The 14,629-nt window shown below is 35.5% G+C and overlaps 1 protein-coding gene across 2 annotated transcripts; it reads left to right on the forward strand.

Annotated features, from left to right (window-relative positions):
- The first annotated feature begins 357 nt into the window (after positions 1 to 357).
- On the forward strand, positions 358 to 2,830 carry LOC127119835 (growth-regulating factor 5). Of its 2 annotated transcripts, XM_051050171.1 has the most exons (4): positions 358 to 499; positions 603 to 853; positions 956 to 1,349; positions 2,222 to 2,830. In XM_051050171.1, exons 2-4 carry the CDS (start codon positions 670 to 672, stop codon positions 2,643 to 2,645), a joined length of 1,002 nt encoding a protein of 333 aa, XP_050906128.1. In that variant the 5' UTR covers positions 358 to 499; positions 603 to 669; the 3' UTR covers positions 2,646 to 2,830. The 2 variants fall into 2 exon arrangements, with proteins under 2 accessions (XP_050906128.1, XP_050906127.1); XM_051050170.1 differs by having other exon boundaries at positions 447 to 853.
- Positions 2,831 to 14,629: the final 11,799 nt, after the last annotated feature.

Here is a 14,629-nt window from a genome sequence, read left to right on the forward strand (position 1 = left end):
TCACAAAAGATCCGAACAAAAATCAAATTCAAATCAATAAAATACTATTCTCGAATTAAAAAAGATACATAAGTAATAAAATAATTAAAAATAAAAATAATAAAAATATAATTTTTTCAGTCCCTGTAATTAAAGTTAAAATTTTATCGACACTCAAACTTATTTACACTAATTTTAATAGGAGCAATCGCTGAATTTAGATTTTTTTTCCATTCCTAAAATTACTCTAGGATTAAATTTTAGTAATGCCTTATTAGAGTAGAGAGGCGCCTCTTTTCCATAGTACTAGTAACAATAAATAATAAATATGCCGACTCTAAATCTCATGATTCTAATTCTAGCTACAAACATGTACTAGAAAAACAAAACTAGAAACATCAAAGTTTTCTTTTAATTAAATAATAATTAAATAAATCAATATTATAATAATATAGCCTCCTTAATTCACCTCCAATTCCTTTACCATTTACCAATGATGGCTCAACTGGTTTTCTCCAAGGTAAGCTCCCCACCCTTTCCTCCTCCACCACCACCACAACAACCACCGTCTCTTCTCTCTCTATAACCTCTCTCTCTCTCTAACACAATTTTTCCTTTTCCAGATTCATCTCTTTATCTCTCTCACAACATCATCACCTTAAAAAAAACTAAATACTCAACCCAAAAAAAATGAGCGTTCCACCACCGCCGCCGCTGATGTGGCCACCAACTCATCCACCGTTCACGGTGTCTCAGTGGCAGGAGCTTGAACACCAAGCTCTCATCTTCAAGTATCTCAAAGCTGGTTTGTCGGTTCCTCCAGACCTCCTTTTACCTATTCGGAAAAGTCTTCAATTGATGTCTCACCCATCTCGTAAGCCGAAACGAAATCAACCCAACAACGTTAATCTTTGTCATTTTGTTTCTATTTTGTTCTAGAACTATAAAGTTTGTTCCTTTTTTGATTTTGTTTCAGTGGGTTATTATGGGAAGAAAATTGACCCAGAACCAGGTAGGTGTAGAAGAACCGATGGAAAAAAATGGAGATGTTCTAGGGATGCTCATCCTGATTCTAAGTACTGTGACCGCCATATGATACGACGTCGTTACCGTTCAAGAAAGCCTGTGGAATCTTCTTCTTCTTCTCAATCTCAATCTCAATCTTCATCTTCACTTTCTTCTACTTCGCAACAACTTGCTCCCTCTATTGGTGCTACTACTACTGTTTCTGCCACTGATACTTCAACTTTCCATACACTTCCTTTGCATACAAATGGTACTCGTGAAACTTTAGGTTTCACTCTTGGGAACACCATGTCCCACATGGACCCTATGCTTCTTCCTCTTCAGGGTTCTAAGAAACCTTATAGGTATGTTTTCATTAAGGAAACATTTTCTTATTCTGTTTTTGTTTTGCTATATTTGACCTGTATGGTTGTGTGTGAATGAGGTATTTTCACTATTTTGATGTTTTTTGTTGTTTGTGTTCAATGTTGTTGCATATATCTTTTAGGGCTGTTTTGACTTGTGGGGTTTTGAGGAAATGATTGCCATGCTTTCTGTTGGAGTGTTGTTATTTTATTGTTCTCCCTTTTTGGTTACACAATAGATTTTAACATAACATGGATGATGGTAAACATGGTTGTTGTGATGCTAAGTTAACATATAACATGTGATGTGGATCCTTAAGATGCGCGAGGTGAGATTTAAGAGTAAGGTTCAAGACATCTATGTGGTCATAGTTTTGGAGTTAGGCTTGTACTTCATTCAGCTTTTGTTTCTGTAATTAGACACAATGAAGTACTAATAAACTATGCCATTTAGAAAGATAACAGGTGTGGCATGTTATGGTAAGCGATTTTCTGGATTGAACTTAATTAGGTGCTGGACTGTAATTTCATGGTGGTCAATTGACCTACATTTTTTTTTATGTGCTCTTAATCCTCGGTTCTTAGGAAAAGGGTCCTAAATCCGGAGTTTGGCCGGAACTAACCAGCATATACCGGAATTTGTAGCTAGCTAGCTCTAGCTCTAAGCTGTTTTGATATATTTGATTATTCTTTGATGCATCTTTCTTCCTCCTCTTCATTCTCTTACTATTATTTGTGCTTGATTGTTTATGTTTATTCTCCATTTTTAGACGGAACACATTGAACACTTCTTAGAACTACGTAAGTATTCAATGTGTTCTAACAACGCCTGCAGTCTTGCAGCGTCATAACTTTTACTGAACACTTCATAGGTATGGACTGAACTCGGAAGCAGAGGAGCACAACCTCTTACAGAAAGATCTCGGAACTGTCAAGTATCAAGGCTACGACTTTACATCAGATGGCATGTGGTATAACAACATGTCTCAGATTCCATCAAACACAGTTTCAGAATCAAGGAGCAATTCTACCATGGTTAACAACAGCAACTACTTTCAACAACAGCGAACAACACGCGAGCCCGAGCTGCTGTTTAACCTCGACGCTGCAAGGTCCAAGGAAATCGTCTTCAACGGCCAGTTAGGTAGTTTGAAACAGGACTATCAATCCCCTCAGTCTCTCTTCAATGACTGGCAGTGGAAGAAAGATTTAGCCTCGTCTGCCATGGAGTATAGACCAAGCAAGGATTTTAACACCAACCCAGATATGAATGCCGATTCAAATGCTACTCTATGAAGTGTCAGAATCATGGTTTAATTTTCATGCTTCAATGTTGTTGTTCTCTATGTATACTTGAAGGAGTTATTATGCTTTCTTTACACGTAAACTTTATTTGATTGTTGTTTCCTTGCATTTAGTTTGAATATTTGGTGTTGTATTGAGTATTCTGAGTTAAATATGATGGTTAATTATTGCATGAATGATTATGAATGAGTAGTACTAACATTCTTATCGTACATGTTTGTGGTGAATCTTTGATGGAGAAAAGTAGAGGCAAATGGTGTTTTTTTGTTTGCATTGGATTTTAGATGATGGTTAAGATTGCAGTGACCATAGCTACTTGGTTGGTTCAGAGGTTATAAATGAGGAATGCAGTGGTTGTTGGGTTATTAATGTTTCAACTTTGGAATTGAGTTTTTCGAGGTATAAAGCGGTGTTAATGAGGTTTTCTGTCCACATTCTCTTTATTATTTTCTTCTTCCAACCTTCTATTCTTTTATCATAAAAGTCTTACATTATTTTGTTCTTTTCAATTAATTTTATACGGGTAGCTAAATAAGTTCAAATATTGTTTCATGTTATGTAAAAATTGTATATAAAAACATAGTATATTTTCTCTTATCTAGTGTATAAGTAAGAAAGTAAGAAGAAGAAAAAAAGTTATTTTGTGGATTTCTTTTAGAAAAAGAGAAAAAATAATATTTGACAAATCTGGCGCCGGCCAAATTGTCTTAATTTTAAAAACTCTGGCACGTATATAATTTTAAATATAAGCAAAATTTAGCTAACTTTATTTTATTTCTAATAGAAAATCTTATTTCACACTCCCCACTTATTACTCCACTTCTACAATTTTTCAAAAATCTCCACTTTATTCTTTTTACCTATTATTACTTTTTAATTTTATGTTTTTCTCTAAAATTTATGAACTTACATTATTTGTTTAGTATTTTGGTACATGTTTCTTTTTAAGAGTTGACATCTAAAATTACATCAATACTGTAATATTATAAGATGTATCTTTTGCTTTCTTTTAATGGATTGCTTTTCTTGTAATAATTTGCAACATAGTTGTTTAATATTATAAATTATTGCTTGATAATTTGGTTTTAAGTATTCTAATTTATTATTTTGTTCACCAAATTATTTACTTATAAATATATTTTTTAAATTTGTTTTTAACTTGTTTTTATGTTTCAAAAATATATCTTTTTATAGAGATTTGATAAAAATTAGACATCACATGTGGATTCTTAAGTAAGCATAAATTTTATAAACAAGAAAAGATAATTAAGTGGAGTAAAGAGGATGAAATTAGACATAAAGACTATAGTCATTACTCTGTCAAATATCGGAACAGAAAAGAAAGAAAAATAACAAGTTAATCTTTTATTGTGATAAAGTGAAAAATATAAGGAAGCAAATATTACAATAAAAAGCATAATTAAAAATATGTTGTCTGTGTATATGGATGAAAATATGTTATTGATTTGACAAAGTATCATGTTCCACCTATGCATATACTCCCGTCCTTGCAAGGGCAAGAGTGAGATTTTGAGAATGTCACACGGAGCATAATATAAACATAATAATATGTTATAAAAAGAGATTAAAGTATGAATCTCTTGCTTGCAGGTATAATCGTCAATTGATTTTGATGATGACAACTAATGACAACTTTCAAGTAACTTCTAAAGATGTTAACTCCATAAGTCAAACTATTTTTGGATGTTACAATGATTAAGGATCATTCCCGAATTATATCTTTTCTTTTTTTCTTGCTCCTTGATACCAAAATACACATTTCTCTCTAAAATATATGATCCCTAATGACCGAAGACATTTTATAATTTATAAGAAAAATTCTAAAAATAGTAGACTGCACAATGCTTGACCTTAATTGCGCCGCTATTGTTCGACCATTATATTTTGACAATTCTATAATTTTATGAAATATTGTTTCAATCGTATCTATGTGCTTTTGTAAGCGCCACTTTTATCATTTGACACTTGACAACGCCTTTTGTAAGCCCCACTATTGTAATTCTCCTCAGTTTTTCTTGCATTCTTCGTGTTCTAGTCCTCTAGTTGCTTCGTCATCATAACTTATACCGTAAAACACTATGAAATTTTTATAGTGTGGATGATTTTGACTTGTTCGATCTTTTTCATGAATATATAAAATCTTTATTGAAAATCTACAAAATGTAAATACATTAACAATAAAGGTACTTAAAAACAATGTAATTGACTACTAAAAAACATAGTCAGACGGACTATCATCACAACACCAAACTTGAATCTTTCCTTGTCATCAAGAAAAATATTTGAAAACTGAGATTTTAAGAAAACATGAGGATTTGTCCGCTTTAATGATAATTTATAAGTTGATGCTACTTATCAAAGTATAGTAGTATATCTGCTCAATCTCTCCTTCCATTCTCATACTTTTGGATGGATAAGTCTAAAGACTTATTCTTGACTTATATTTATTCATTTTTTTCTCTCTCTTCTCCCTATTCATTAAAAGAAAATTATTTACTTAATCAACACGTATAAATCATTTTACCACATGTTTGAATAATTTCTAAAAAGTTTATCAAATTATTAGCATACACACATTCAGGTCTTAAGGATCGTAACTTGACTTGGGTTAATGTATGACAAATTTAGGCTAAGTGAGCCAATTCTTGGTGTTAGGCAATAAATCCCTTCATTCATCTAATTGTCTATTTGTTTCCACATTCAATTCTTGAAGAGCTTGATCTTGATCTATTTGAAACATTTTCTTTTATTTTTGATACCCATCCATTTTCTTTTGTATTTTATTCTTTGAATAATATTTTGTTCTTTCTTTTTATTCTCTCTTTTTTTCCCTTCATTTTTTCTGTCAATGGGTATCTATTTTCTAATTTTTATTTTCCACACTCTATGTTCATTATATATGCTCTTAAGATCATCACCCAAATTTAGAAGGTTGCTATACCAAAAAAAACTCCAAACTTTGAGATATGCTACACTTAGAATTTTATTTCATAATTATCTAACTCTAAGGAGATACACTGAGTACAAGAAATTTTATAATTTTGTTTGGTGTAGCAAAGAAAAGGTTAAGTTTCAAAGGGGTTAGTAACAAATATATTCATCAATAATAATCAGAGTAGTCCTAAGAGATTCTAGGTTTAAAAAAAAATGTCTTAGTGTGCATATAACAAGACATTTAATTATAGTGAAATAAATCAAGTCCTAAGGGATTCTAGGTTTTAAAAAAAATGTCTTAGTGTGCATATAACAAGACATTTAATTATAGTGAAATAAATCAAGTTCTAAACTTTACGACTAAACATGGATACCCCCATGTTCACACAAAAATAATAGGGTTAAACATGTTTGTGGTCCTCCTAAATATCTCAAGTTTCGTTTTTAGTCCCTTAAAATATTTTCTTCAAATAATGGTCCTCTTAAATTTTTTCATCCACAATTTTGATACAAGTACCAAGTAACTAAGTAAAAACAAACACAATAAAGAAATGTCTTTTAATTATTAATAAATAATTCGATACAAGTACCAAGTTCTAATAAAACTATTGGCCTTTAGGGGGTTATGATCCCTTTTACATCCTTTAAAATAACCTTTTTGGAGACTATTAATGTTACCGCCTCTTAAATCGTGCCTAATGTTTGAATCCTTCTAAGGGAATTCCAGATAATCGGTTGTAACTTGTGAATCCCTCATACTATTTGGATGTTTCTTTCCTTCTTTAGAATAGAGATCCTCCCCACCAGCGGTTGGATAACTTTGAACGCTTTATCCGGTGGGTGCTTGTTGAAGCCATATACAGATCTTTTTGAGGATTGGAAAGATAGGTTCGTACAAATTAAAGGACGATATGAAGCCTCTATGGTGACCACATGGTTGGTAAGGGATCCTCTTTTTCCTTTTTACTGGATGCCGAATCCTCAACTTATCAAAGGGATAAACTCCATTGCCCTTTCTGCCCTTGAATAAGAGATGATCCATATTTTGAGTTGCTTCCAGCTTCTGAACTCTCGTACTCTAATTACCCAGGACCGAGAGGACAGTGATGTGGTAGATAAGTACTTGGGTAGGCTTTATGGTATGAAAGATCCTTTTGACTTGATCCCTTTTTCCTATTGCTTTACACATATTAACGTCGCCATTTTTTCATAAGATATGATGAGAATTTGCTCGACTAGAGGAGATAGATTGGTTTGGATGCAAGCCACATAACAACCTGCAACCCTACGATTGAGGGAGGTTCCTTTTAGGTCTTAGGGAAGTATCCAAGGAGTATATGCATGAGTAAAGACTGATGTGACGCTTGTTCCTACATCACGAGTGTCTAAACGCTTATTGTGGAACGACATTACCTTCACCGCCATTAAATTCACTAGGCGCCACCTTTCCCTCAGTCACTTCTTAACAAGTCATCTTTTCACTTAACGAAGCTCCTAGATGTCCAAATATTGAGGTGTCTCCTAGTGGAAGGAGCACAACAGGAAAAGAGCCTTATAGTAATCCGAGAATTATAGTCAATGGTGGACCTTATCGTATGAGGCGTCCAATAACATTAAAGGGTGGTGGTGGCGACGATGAAGGAGCGAGATGATTTAAGGACATGCGCCGGGGGTGGCCACCAAGGCTATGTTTTACATTTAGGAAGGAAAATGCCTAGAGAAGTAACTCGATGAGGCTCTAAATTCTGTAAAATGTCTAGAGGAGGAAGAGGCTCTATCGCTCAAGGACTTGTGGCCTCCTCCGACCAGTTTTTGCATAACCCCCCTTTTTGCTTGTAATATGTTCTTAGTTCATATTTTGGCGGACGTAACTTGTTAAGCGGGACCCTAAGCCCTTGACTACAAAAAAGGAGGTGGTTAATGTTCTTTATAAGGGTCCAATGTATTGATTTCCTAGAAGGTGCGACAAGGATCCCTCTTGAGAATCCACTACTTTGATCTCCTCTAAGGGAAGCAAGGATCCCTCTTAAGGGTCCAATGTTTGTGATCACCTCTAAGGGTTGCAAGGATATCTCTTGAGGATCCATCGTTCATGATCACGTCTAAGAGGGGCAATGATCCCTCTTGAGGATCCAATGTTTGAGATCGCCTCTAAGGGCGAAAAATATCCCTATGAAAAATCCAACTTTTCTGATCACCTATAAGGGAGGCAATGGTCCCTCTTGAGGATCTAGTGTCCGTGATCTCCTATTAGGGAAAAAAAGACCCCTCTCGAGGATCCAACATTCATGATCACCTATAAGGGCAACAAGTATCCCTATTGAAAATCATGCACTTTGATCGCCTCTAAGAATGGAAATGATCCATCTTGAGGATGCAATGTTCGTGATCACATCGGAGGGCGACAAGGATTCCTCTCGAGGATCCAATTTTTATGATTTCCTCTAAGGGAAGCAATCATCTCTCTTGAGGATCCAAAATTTTGTTTGCCTCTAAGGGAAGTAAGGATCTCCCTTCAGGATTCAAAACTTTGATCGCTTATAAGGACAATCTTTTATAGTATTCCTAGGCTATTTATATAGAAAGAAAAGCAACAATGCAAATACTTAATAAATAATAAAATAAAATAGGGGAGCCTTATTAAAAATACTCACTCCTACGAGGCAAACAAGGAAAAAAGTGCATAAAAAAAACTATATGTCCTTACACGCGACACAAATATCATAATCGCCTAATCTAAATGGTAACGAGGCAAATGAGCAATGGTAAAACAAATAAATAAACATCGGTAAATCGAATAACCATTAGGGGCATTCCCGAATAAACTTTTATAGTATTAATTCCTATATTTCAAATCCTCTTCAGCTTCAGACTCTCTACATAACATTTCTTGGAGATTTTGAGGTCTCCTTGGGTGACTCCCACCTCCCCGTTGGAGAGCAGATATTTCATGTTCAAATACTACCTCTGTTCCTTTAAATAAGAGACAACTTATTTTTTAGGCTCATTGAATAACCAATGTATTTCGGTTTATTGACTAGATACATTAATTATTCAATGAATCCAAAAAGTGAGTTGTCTCTTATATAAAGGACCGTAGGTAGTATAAGATAGCCAATACAGCGCCTAGATGATTAAAAGTTGGCCGCCTTACAATCATGTTATAAGAATATGGGGTGTCTATAACAAGATACTTGACATTGATCTCCTTGGTTTGTTCTCCCACCCCAAAGGTGGTCTTCAGTGTGATGCAACTTTCACTTGCACTTGCTATTCGGATAACTCAATGAGCGATTCCTTGAAAGCCTTTAAGTCTTTTGGGTTGAGGCATATCCTCTCAAATGCATCCCAGTATAGGATATCTGTGGATCTCCCTTGATCCATGGGAATTCTCTTGATCTCCCAGTCATCGCACCTAACAATGATGACCATGGGGTCGTCATTATGAGAGTTGATGCTTACCGCATCTCTTTATGAAAAGGCAGTCTCAATTTCGGACACCTTCGACTCACTTTACTTTAACTACTTAGGGAGGTCCTCTATATTTAATACCTGGCGGGCATACTTTTTATGGGAAAATCTAGTCTCCCTGCTTCCAGCAAATCCTCATGCGATTGTGTTAAGCGTATGGCATACATCTTTGTCTCCCTCTTCTTTGGATGGCTCGTTTACTTTTATGGATTTGGGGCTTCTAATGTCGTCCCTCCATCAAGAGTTGGACCCTTCTGACCCCTGGGAGTGGTCTCTCTTGACATACTTCTTGAGTTGTCCCTCCTTGATCAGGCGCTCAATATCTTCCTTAAGCCGCCAACAGTCTTTTGTGTGGTACCCTTTGACTTTATAGAACTTACACCATCTCTCGAGTTCAGGTCCCAAAAAACATGTCTTTGGGGGCTAGAGGCATAAGGATATTATGCAGGTGGAGAACCTCATGCCAAATTTGTTCAGGACAAATGTTAAGGGGCATGAAGTTCTCCACCATCTTTCCTACTTGCTTGAAGGCGACTGTGTCCTTCGTGGGCGAGGTATAATTGTGCTTCCTTGGGTGTTGTGAATCTTTGGCGCTAGGCACACACTCTTTTATGTCCCATGCCTTTTTCTCGACATTTATCTCCTCGCCCTTTATGTAGAATCTCACCCTTGTTACCACTTCTGCTAATGAGGATGCTAGTCTCTAAGCAAGAGACTTGTTGAAGTTCCCTGCTTTGAGGCCATTCTAGAAACCCCCATAAACATTTCTTGGTTTGGTAGAATAACCCTTATGGTAGCCTCATTTAAACTGGATAGGTATTCCCTCAACGACTCCGAAGTGCCATGTCATATGTTGAATAGACTTATGGTGGACATATTCTCACGTCTATTGGCAACGATCTGATGTACAATGTTCTTCACCAGCTCTTGATAGATGGAAATGAAAGCTTAGGTTAGGCCCATATACCATCACAATGTTGCATCCTTGAAAGTTCCAGACAACATGTTGCACTTTAGAAAGTCAGACGCTCATATGATGTTCGTCTGAATGACGATGGAGGCGACATGCTTATAAGGATCACTACGCCTATGAAATTTATCCAAAGAGAGAGGTTTGAACCCTTTAGGGACATGATACTTTAGTATTTCATCTAAAAGTGTCTAGGGATCTAGTACTTACATTTCCTCTTAAAGGTTATCCTCCTATTGGCGTTGCTGAATGTTATGGACATTGTCCTCTAGAGTCTGATTCTGGATGCATAATGTGTCCATGGCGACACACATCTTAGCTAGGGTGTTGGCATCACTGCTACCTCTGGTGTATCCCAACATGGGAGATGGCACTTTCCTAGTGCCCATGATTGGGATCAATTAGGTCTAGGAGCATAGGTTTCAATGTGTATCAGAGTGGTGATAGTAACTAAAGGTATGATCCCGGTTAGTTTTATCGGGGCCCCATAATGGGCTCCACTAAAATTGTCAAAAAGTACAGGAGGTACCCCTAATCTAGTAGGGATGGCCAGAGACTTAGTAATTTTATGGCGATTAGGATTTTCCCGCGACAACGAGAGGCCCTGTTTTGTGGTGTTTATGGTGGTGAGATAGGGCCAACTCACGTGAGGTGAGAGGATCTGTGTTTATGATGGGTAAGTTATGACCTCTCCTATCCAACCTTAAGGTTGAGGTATTCATAGAGGTGTGTAGGCCTAGAACTCTTGACCCCTAAAAAGTGATAACCACTCCCATTTAATTGAGGAAGGGTGCCGGCTACCTATTTCTTAGAGAATCATCGTTTCATCTCGCACACACATCTAGAGAATAGGTAAACCGTATTATCCACATCTTCCCTTAGGGTGAACCCCCAAGCCACGTAAACGATACGCCCTGAGCGACATCTTCTAGGACGGGCACCCATCAAAAGACATATAGTGTCCTATTCGGGGGAATTTACAAATATCTAACTACACAATATAAAGTCCCCCATGGGTGAAACATATACTATAAAAAAATAGTGACAAAAATTCTAACACCTCTGGGCAAAAATAATTCTTTTAACTTTTACACATTACCGATAAATATTTTTTCAAGTACAAATCACGTTTTAAGTTCCCGTGGATAAATTAAATTATAAATCATTCAAGAAAGAAACCATCCAAAAATAAATCACATGAAAATCTATCAATATTCATAAGTGACACATTATGGTGGCATACACTCATTTCAAAATTAATAAAATCCGAAATTGAATAACATTTGCTCAAAAATCATTTTTATTAATCATTTTTGTTTCAAGCAATGACTATCGAGAATGAACTATCCTATTTTAGTATATATGGAGAGTGACTATGAAAATATGGTTGAATATATCCCAAGTAAAATAATTATTTGAAACTTTGATTTAGAAATTTTTGGCGCGGAAGCAAGTTTCAAATATTTCCCGGATTCAAAATCATCTAACGAATCTTCTATTGAAAAACCCGGATATGCGTAATAGTACTAATAGAATGATAATGATCCACAAGTCAATAAAAAACTATTGATCACAACTAATTGAATACTCTACAATCGTGAAAGTCTATCTCCAATGATATTTACACAAAAAAAACTAAGTCAAGCAATTTGTCGAACACTTGGTGTGCGAAAAATAAAGTTTGGAATTTTATATGGTGTTTGTTGTTCTAAGAAATCCAATCACAATCAAATGGTTAATGATTAATACAACAAACACAAGATTCAAAATATAATCAAAATTATGATCCAAACTATGTTGATCCGGTGATCAAAGCAATCGACAATTTGCAAATTGAAAAATAAAAGAGATAGAGATAGAGAGAGTACGCAAGGATTTGTTTAGGCAGTTTCCCAATCGACCTCACTATGGGTACGTTTTCCTTCAAATTGAATTGAGATATTAATATAATAAATCTTACTTTGCAAATGTATGAATACAAGAGATGAGAAATCAAATCCCACAAACCCTAAGTTTGTTCTTGACTCTAGCATCTTCAAAAACCTTGATCAAGTAACTAACTATGCCGCTTCAATTCACCTGTTGTTGCTACTTCCTTGCAAGGAACCCATTGGCCCAAGGCCTTCACCCGACTGAATTAATCCCAAGCGCATGATCATGTAACCAATAATGTCGATGCAATTCACCTGTGTTGCTACTTCCTTGCATGACCTCTTTGTCTCAAGGCTTTCACCCGGATGAATTAATCCCAAGCGCACACTTATTGAATCCAATATTTTTGACTATTGCGTTTCAATTAGCTGTTTTTGCATTAATTGTTACTTCATCCATTTTATTAATTAGTGTACCTGTTGTATTTGCTTCTCCTGATGGTTGGTCAACACGATCCATCCTTTCACGCTACTCCCTTGCCGACACACCTAGTCTCAAGGCTTTCACTCGATCGGATCCGGATTGTACAATCTTGTCTAAAACCTTTAAACACTAAAGATCTTGAAGGAAAACCCCACCTCAATTTTCTTATTTGAATCCCTCAAAAATCGTAACCCAATATTCTCGGTACAATAAATCTAATTGGTCGTCATCAATCCTAATCTAGATGGCACCCCATCAAAAACTGATTATGTGTAGTTTGATTGTGTGTATGAATAGATTAAATTGAAGATGATGAGATTCTTTGAAATCCTGGATTCATGTAGGTTTTACTCACTCTAAAAACCTTACTAGAGAATGATGCATGTATGAAGTATTTATATGCATGGGTGATTTATGGCAAAAGGAACTGCAAATAACTTGGAGAAAATATGAATTTTTCATAAAATTTATCGTATAAGTCGATGTAGCGGTAAATTTATGACCATCGAGCCATGGATAAACTTGACGTCAATAAAACCAGAGTCGCCAATGCGCTTTTATTGTTTCCAAAGGAAAAGGGAAAAGTACGAACAAAAGATAAGAAGTTTTCAAATCAAAACAAATAAAATGTCAGAGATTACAAGTAAGGGGGTTAGTTACACAGAGGGAAGGTGTTAGCATCCAAAGTATCCTTGGTACTCCTAGGGAGACCTTTTTTGTGTGCAAGTGTTTTTGATCAAAATGATATTTGGTAAAATATACAGTGGGGGGATGAGAAAAGAACTCATTAATTATATTTTTGTGTTTGACAAGACCTTCGGTCTTATTCCTACGTACCAACATAAAAATGAAGGATCAAAACCCCATAGTTCGTGGTAAAAATTTCAAAGAAGTTTGTGGATTTATTTTAACAAATTTTTTAAAAGGGAAGGCACAAAAGGCCAAATACTTGAATGAGATTGTTAGTTCTTTTTGTCTTTTTGAAATTTAAAGTCAATATGGTTAAGTTCATTCACAAGTTCGATTTAAGAAAAAGTTTGAAAATTCACTGGCATAAGGCCAAAGTTTCTAATCATTAAAACATGTCTATGTTTGAAATCAAAAGCAAAGAAGGTTTTGAAGAGAGAGAGAGAGAGAGAGAGAGAGAGAGAGAGAGAGAGAGAGAGAGAGAGAGAGAGAGAGAGAGAGAGAGAGAGAGAGAGAGAGAGAGAGAGAGAGAGAGAGAGAGAGAGAGAGAGAGAGAGAGAGAGAGAGAGAGAGAGAGAGAGAGAGAGAGAGAGAGAGAGAGAGATTTTGAAATTAAAGAAGTGGGAGGAGATGAAGGGACTATCCTAGATAAAAATTAAAAGTTAAGGGTTGAAAAGATCTGACCAATGGGATGCAATCCAATAGACAAGAATGTCATATAGAAACCCATTGTCCTTTGGACTTTAACAAGCAACCAACATAAGCAATATCCAAGCCAACCATATGAAGACAAAGACATCAAATAAAGATAGCCATAATATCTGATCAAGCACTCCAATAGCTAGCAGTCTTCAAATGTATCGGATGAAATATTCCTTGGTCATCAGACACAATCATAAAACATGAACCATAATAACAATATAACCAATTGAGCATAAAGACAAAGTGATAGATGAATAAAGGGCACTCAAGGTCTTGCATCAGATGAAAGGCACAATCAAGCATAACTCAGTCTCAAATGATGGCATTGGCCAAGTCCTAAAACCATAGGGAAGTTGCCTATTCTAAGTCCAACAGTCCACCAACATATTTTTTTAGAGTTTTTGTTGTTATTAGGTATTTTAAGGTCCTAAGACCATAAAAAAAATCAACATCACACAATATATACAAGCACAAATGATATGACTCAAGTGAGCAAAGTAAAAATGACTGAAACATAAACATCTTGCATGGAACGTAAATGACAATGAATGATAAAGGTACTGAAATTTAAATTGCGTTAAGTAAATGACTTGAAAGTAAAGCAATGTTAATAAGAAGTTAGTCAATTGTTAGTGAAAAGTTTTAATTTTTTAAGTCATTCTTTGGAGAGCACTCAACCATTCACTCACAAGTATGAATCCATGAACCAAAACATCATCCATGAGAAGGGTTTCAACTTAGAAAAATTAACAAGTATGTCACTAGCTCTCATGAAAGGGAAAAAGGTCAAGTTTTCACACAATGCCATGAAGAATTGGAGACTTACAATGTCACT

This window comes from Lathyrus oleraceus, chromosome 2 (assembly GCF_024323335.1).
Source record: "Lathyrus oleraceus cultivar Zhongwan6 chromosome 2, CAAS_Psat_ZW6_1.0, whole genome shotgun sequence".
NCBI classification, from domain to species: domain Eukaryota; kingdom Viridiplantae; phylum Streptophyta; class Magnoliopsida; order Fabales; family Fabaceae; genus Lathyrus; species Lathyrus oleraceus.